Source organism: Lytechinus variegatus, chromosome 4, assembly GCF_018143015.1.
Source record: "Lytechinus variegatus isolate NC3 chromosome 4, Lvar_3.0, whole genome shotgun sequence".
Taxonomy (NCBI): domain Eukaryota; kingdom Metazoa; phylum Echinodermata; class Echinoidea; order Temnopleuroida; family Toxopneustidae; genus Lytechinus; species Lytechinus variegatus.
In genome coordinates this window covers 10,191,174-10,198,863 of record NC_054743.1, presented here as the reverse complement: position 1 = coordinate 10,198,863, position 7,690 = coordinate 10,191,174, and the positions used below count along the sequence as shown (strand labels likewise).

General features: G+C 38.1%; 1 protein-coding gene across 2 annotated transcripts in view; it reads right to left on the bottom strand.

The window, feature by feature from the left end:
* Nucleotides 1–896: 896 nt before the first annotated feature.
* LOC121413345 (hairy/enhancer-of-split related with YRPW motif protein 2-like) overlaps nt 897–7,690 on the bottom strand; it is a 33,250-nt gene continuing 26,456 nt past the window's right edge. For both annotated transcript variants that reach the window (XM_041606129.1, XM_041606130.1), the window contains 2 exons: nt 3,991–4,105; nt 897–2,557 (listed from right to left, as the gene is read on the bottom strand). In XM_041606129.1, the coding sequence (XP_041462063.1) occupies nt 1,731–2,557; nt 3,991–4,105 (942 nt within the window). In that variant the 3' untranslated portion in view covers nt 897–1,730. The remainder of the gene's footprint in view (nt 2,558–3,990; nt 4,106–7,690) is intronic.

The window sequence follows — 7,690 nt, the reverse complement described above, 5'->3', positions numbered from 1 at the left end:
CGTAACTCAATTACAAATCATTATGTTCAGGTCCTTCATTCCTTTTCGATTTGCAATTAGCAAAATCTAAAAAAAAAAAAAAAGGAATGGGAGGTATTGGGAATTTTTTTTTGAAATTTCAACAATTCAACCTTCTTTTTACGTCTTTTCTCTCAAGTCACGGGAAATTTGAATACATTAAGGTATACGTTATCAGTTGCAAAGAAGAGAACAGAAAAAAACATGGAGTGTTTGTGAAACTCGGCATTCAGAGGCTTCATAAGTCTCATTACAATTAAATTTCTCTAGTTCATAATTATTTGTAAATTATTATGATGGTGAATACTTTAACACGCATCAGTTCTTTTTAAAATCATAATTATATTTTGATCACAATTTATTGTATTTATCTGATGAAAACAGGAAACACCAACAATGACCTTACACACTCAAATTAAACAGTATAGTTGTCACCTAACAGGATAACGACAGTACAGGGGCCCGTTGCAGAAAGAGTTGCGTTTAAACGCAAGTAAAAAAATCAATCGCAAGTCCCAAATGCGCGCTGTTGATTGGTTGAAATACAAGTTGCGCATGATTTTTAGAGTTGCGATTGATTGCATCTCTTTCTGCAACGGGCCCCAGCAAAAATAATCATCCAGTATGAGGCAACACGTGTATGTATATGACATCAATTTCACTGATAAGACTTGATGACAAAACTATTTATTACACGTTTGTGTAAACCAAACCGCCCAATAGACAACCAAAAATATTTCAACACTTTAACAAGGAAATCAATAGTCGTGCTTAATCGTAGCGAAATGCGAAGAGAATGGTAGTATAGTTTCGGTATATTTGTTCATTTATACAGTGACTGGCACTCATATTAATTGGCGATGAAATATAAAGTTCCAATAAGAACATTTTTTATTGTAATTATGCCATCGGTGCCAGTCTCTCAGAAGCACTGATACATCTAGAGACATTGCGCCATTTGTCATCACTCTACAGACAATCATTCTGTTACAAGTGACAAAAATTTTAACAGAATCGGATATAGATTTTTGAACTGATAACATTTTAAAGTTTCGCTTATGTTCAGTGTAAAACGTGAGAGGTGACGATGCCACTCACTCACTATTTCTTTTTGTGTTTTACTGTTTGAAATGCCGAATATTTCAAGTTTTGCAGGACTGACAACAATAAAGTGTCTTTATGAATCGCAAAAGTTTGCAGTAACTCCACAGGTTCAGAGGGGATCAAACGATTTTTTTTTTCACATCATAATGATGGAAAGATCGTGATATTTCATTTAATAAAATACAAGAAATAGTGAATGGGTGACGTCATGCCTCTCTCATTTGCATAATAACCAGGAAGTACGAATAACTGTTTGTCTATAAGACGCACCGTGAAAGGAGGGGGGGGGGTGTTCAAAGAAATTGTTTTCATGAAAATGCACACTATTCTAATCCAAAGATTACTGAAACTCCAACATAATAATTCAACATTTAAAACAAACTTTTAAATAGAACATTGGAAAATTGGCCCAAAACTGAAAAATAAAACTTTCAAGGTGCAAATAGTATTGAATGGTCTGAAAAGATGAACCTCAGTATTTTCAAAAAGCATTCACATATTTTGGAAAGAATATGTGTGTGCAATAATAACAAGAGTTAAAAGTAATTGGTAACATTTACAAGATAGAACAGTCCCACTCATTTCCGACAATGTATGTACATGTACTGTTATTCCTGCACAGGTCTGACCCATGCTACTACATAGGGTGCAACATAGTTCAGGTTGAAACCATACGGTCTTTGATTAGAGGTGGACGCCTGAACGCAAGGGATCAAACATCCATTGGCTGACACAACTGATTGGTACTGTGGTGGCGGTTGAACCGGAGGTTGCTGTTGCGATGTTACCGCGGTGTGCCTTGAATACGCTGAAGGTGCAGTTGCGGTTAGCGGATGACCGCTGACAGATGAAATAGCCGCGGATGTCAGAGCCGGAACGGTGTGAGTCGGTCGGGTTGAGGCAACCGTTAAAAGAGGTTCCGATGGCTTCATGGCGCACGCCAAAGCAGTACGGTTCAACGGAGACGGCAGGGCATAGTACTGATTCGTATCGACAGTCAATGGTGTCATTAAATGAGCAGGGGGTAACCCACGGGTTACAGACCCACCCAGTAATGTCCTACTCGTAGTTGGCAAAGATGGCGGATTGATGGACTCTGTTGACAGGGCAAGGGAGGGGGTATTGGTTTCTTGAGGTGATGTTTGTGTGCTGGTCGTCGCTTCACATTCAGTAGGTCCGTCCGATGAACGTCCAGATGACCAGGGGGTCGATGCCGTTGCGTCGTTATTAATGTCCAGTTTGGCACGAATCTGCAAGAGATGGGCGGTGAGTCCGACGACGACCTCGTCTTCGGGAGAGAAACCCTCAACATCGACTAAGTATCGGATCGTCTCTTCCATGCAGTCCTGGAAACCAGCTAAGATGGCATCGGTAGGAGACACATCTTGAGTTTGATCTGACTCATGTGACGACACTTCCTCGGCGTGGCTGACATCTGAAGAAACAAAAGAGAGATGAGAGTTGGATAAGAATTATATCATCAATTATCTTCGGATCATACAAGAATCGACCTACACAACGTTCAACCTTCCACTCATCTAGTCTGGTATCTGTGAGGGGAAGCTACCTTTCTCGAAGTCCAATGTAAAGGAAGATTCACAACAATGAAGGAATCCCCAACCATGGCCAAGCCACCCCAGCATTCAAAAACAGATTAGGGAAGGTGCATGCTTCCCATCTTATCAGAAGGATTTCTTTGGTATGAAACGTAGTGTGAGGCACTATTTTGACAAAGAAAGATTACGACAAGGGAAATTGAGTCTGTACATCTCGCAAATCTAATGGGTGCAATAAATCAATTGGTATGGAATTTGAGCAAAAACTTGTTGAGGTTTCGGGGTAACGCATCGGCTCATTCGCCAGTATCAGCAATTATCATATTGTTCATAAATATTGGTTCGTTCTCTGAACAAAAGCTTTTCCACTTTCTCCTACGATCGGGAGCCTAAGTCCTAGGAGCCATCATCGTCACCGGGTGCCCGCGGGCAAGGTTGATCGATCAACTCTGGTCTCTTACGACTCCACTTAACCATGTTGTCAAACAAGACATGCTGAAAGACCACTACAGAATGAGAATAGGCTGTGCAAACATTCAACCATGCCTCTACTGTAAGAAGATGTTTACTTTGAGTAGAGACTGCTCGCACATGCATCCAGTGCTAACATTACTGAGATGGCGATCGATGCCGAAGATGAAGGGCCCGTCTACTTTGTTGATTAAAATTTTGCCATAAAATGGGATAAATAATGAGCAAACATTTTATCTCCTCCAGAGAGATGGATGGAGATTCAGGTCAAACTATCTTCAATATTCATCAAAATTTACATTAGTACGTACAACTTGTCTAATTCATAACAATATCCAAACTCCTAAATTATCTCCCATTAACGCCCATCTATATCTAACGCCAAACAGAAATTATAATGTGAATCTAGAAGGCTCTATTCAATACTTTGAGACTATATATCACGGTAAGTTGGAAACCGGTTGATACCATGGAAGAATGAAAGGCAAAATTAACACCTTTAAATAAAAATAGCAAGACGAAATACACTCTATAGAAAAATGCTTATCAGGATCCCGTTTCATGAAGACTTTGTATAACAACAAATACCTAATTTTATAACAAGTTCATTACTATCATCCAATCAAATTGAATGAATTCAGTACTCGTAACACACTTATCAGTAAATATAAATCAGCCAAAAAAATGAGGGGGGCAGTATGATAAGGCAACGATTGAAGAAAGCAGTGAGCAAGTGTGCAAAAATTTCGACATCAGTGGTTACCACTTGGTGGTACACATAGACATGATAGAGATGTATACTAATTATTATCTATCTCTATGGTGGTACCCTAGTACATACCTGTATGGCGCCCTCCACGGCGATGTGTGTCGGGTGTTGTCGACGTCGAGCTTGAGAAAGATCTGAAGAATGATACGGTGGTCTCCAAAAGGCTTGCCTCATCAACGCCAACGGTCTTGAGAGGGGAGAGAGAGAGATAGAGAGAGAGAGAAAGGAATATGCATAATTTAGTTTTTGTCTGATAAACGTAAATTCTACCATTTTTATCAATAGTTGCATTACGGTATCTACAGGCCATTGTGGTAGACTCGCTGCCCGACAAGCAATTGCAAGATCGAATCCAATATTTCACGTTTTATGGTGTATGGGATCTTATGCACCTGGGTACGGACAAGCCAAAAATGTTCTTAAATTAGTGTTGAGGTAAATTCGTTAAAACTGAAAAGGCCCAAACTTCTTGAAATGGAAACAATATATTTACATACGCCATCTCACATCATCAAGTAACAAAGCACTCAGAGTTCATGGAGTTCTAGGAAAGAAAATGTTTTCCCTTTTTGTGAGCTGAAGCGGTGCAATTATCGATGAGATTTTAAAACGTCTGATGAAAGTCTTGCAATCGTGTTTCATAGAAAATTGATTATTGTGAAGCTCCTTATTATTTGCATGATAGATTATTATAAAAAAACTCGATATCTAAATAAAATGATGAGATAAAATAACACCTTGATATTTTCAATGATATAATAACACAAGATAATCTTATTCAACGCTATAGTCATTTGATCTTTCAACCAAGTGAACAATTTGATACAACCCCGTCCCTTTCCCGTGTCTACCACATCCAGTAATATCGTCGCGAAGGGCAACAGGATCGTCTACGTCATAATGACGTTGGAACCCTTCTTTCTAACAAGCAATCAATAGTATGATTTGGAAGGAGGACTTGATAAATTAATAAACAGCAGGGCTTGTCCAAAACAATATCAAATTCAAAACAAAGGCACGAGACATGGAATTGTGTTTTTTGCGTAAAAGGACGTCAAAATAAAAATTGAATGATGGAAAAGAAATTTATTTAAGTCTATTATGCATATATTTCTTTCAGAATCTTCGGATAATATACCTATATGTTTTCATACGTGAAAAGAAAGTTTACTTTGGCGTTAATTTCCCGTCATTTTGTTTCCTTTCATTCCCTATTATTAGATACTCCCCAGGGAGAGGAGGATGTGCACACATTGTGTGCGGGAATGACTGATTGGAACCGACGACCGGGGTAATAATATGTAACGCGCTTAGAAACGTCGTTCCGATGGATTAAGCGCTATATAAAAGCGGATTATTATTATTATTATTATCAAATCATCATTCAACTCCTTCTCCTGCCTATTTCTCCACCATTATGAACTAATTTTTTCCATGTATTGTACTCCGTATCTTTATTTTGCTATCTTATTCTTATTCTATAATACATGGCTAGATAATTATCTAAAGCATTCTCGTTTATTTCATGTGTGAGAAAAGAGCAATTAAAATAGCATGTCATGCTCAAGGGTGTGTTATGCTCCCATGCGTGACCAAAAAAATATTGCGAGATATAATTATATTTCAAGATAGGGCAAGTTACGCACGGAACGTAATAAGGGTGCATGTCAGAAACACTAAAATAATGATAAAATGTATTTATTTCGCTATAGAAAAACTACGTGTTTACAGTCCAATTTGCGAGGGTATAAAAAAACTAAAAATACTTCATGAAGAATGTACTTTTGCCCCAACACTTCAAGTTTAGTGTCCGATTTGAGCAAGGTGTGTGGTGTGGTACTAAACCCAATGAAAGTAAAGGTAAAGCCGTCTGTGATCACGTCCGTGACAATAAATATCGTACTTGTTTAGGGGTTCATTTCAGGGAATTCTTGCCAAGGGTGCCGTTCTGTTTCCAATACTTGTTAAGGGTGTGGTTTCACACGCCAATACCTGTTAAGGGGTGCATTTTCAGAACATGGAAAATACTTGTTAAGGGTGCTTTTCGAAACCCCGTGGTCATGCATAGTATCCAACCGTCAATGGAAGTGTCCCCCCCGGGGGTTGTGCCACGATTCGAACCACGGACTTTTAAAGAAAATGTCTTAACTCTTCAAATAAATGAACGCAATGTAAGGACCACTGGAAGACCATATGATTGCTGGTAGAGGCTGGAAGATTTTATATTACATAATTTTGTTATACATGATATTGCAGCATGAAACATCGGGGAGGTTATCCAGTGAATATGAAATACAAGTCATGTATATCATGATATTAGTAATGGTGGAGGCCACGCGAACGAATAGTTTCATCTGATTAGTTGCCAACAATGGCCCTCCGGAAGCCTTGAACAAGCAAAAAGCAAATGAAAATAATACACCGTTCCGCTCTCTTTCGAAATCCATGTTTCTATTTGTAAGATGTAAAAGACGGTAAAGGTTATTCCTTTTTTCAATACCTCTTTCACAAATCGATTTTTATTATATCCGAGTTTGTGTGTGGATTGACGTTGAATGGAATGGTTCTCTACTGATAACAAAAGTTCTATGAATCATGGACAATACTTCATATCGCTTTGATTTACTCTTTGTGCATGTTATATCAAGCGTCGAGTGAAGAAAAGAGTAAGCCATAAGAAAAACTTGATTGTCCCCTCTGATGAAATTCCCTTCCACATGCAGATGCATTCCTCTCAACCTATGATCATAATCACTGTAATTATACCTTTCTTAAACGCGTAGTATATTTGTTCTGTATGTCCCCTAATCTTATAATTATATAACGCATCCAGCTGCGCCTTCATTTTGTATCAACAATCCTCTTCCCGAATCTCTATTATTTCTATACGCTACAACGAGTATAGAACTTCTACCAACCCTCCTCTTTATTTTCAACTTCACTCTTTAAAAAAATAGATGAAAATGCATGAGAGGGTAGGCTGCATGAATGCGACTCTTTGAATCATATTTGAATATTTTCTAGTCAAAGTTGACTAGAACAATTGCTTCTGACTCGAAAGCAAAACTAATACTAGACAATAGTTGCACTCATGATGAAACTGCTGTCTGTCGAACGGTATCGTCTTCAAAATCTTATCAATAATTAAGAGATTCGACTGAAAAAAACCCTACTAACATGAGTCAATATAAGCATATCGAATATTCTACCGTATTCGTGAGCTATAATACACAAAGATACAATCAAATCCATTAATCTCTGAAATATGGGGAAGCGTGCACGTTACAATACTCTCATCTAGCATCCTTTGTCTGGATGGGAAGGTTTGAAGAGCAAGGATTCCATGGTTTGAGTAATCACTGACCGTTTTAGCTTTGTCAAGTTCGCCATGTTCACCGTGAGAGATACTCGCTTACAAATTGATCTGAGTCATACAATACGCGTTGGAATGGTAGTATACGAATCCTTCACAGATTGACACTTTCACATACAAAAAATAATCATATGACAAGTTCTGGTCTACCATGATTTTAATTAGTGTGTTTCAGTTTCAAAAATAGTTCCTTTCTCATTTCTCACAAACCAACCTCTACCTTACACAATAAAGACCAATTTGTAATGTTTATACCAAAAAAAAAAAACATTGAAAAAGAAATTATTGATCTCTCATTGTCATGATACAAGCACGATCGCTGTCATAATTACGTCAAAAGGCATCTTTACACCGACGAAATTGACTCAACACCAATACGATATTTCCAGTAACACTAAC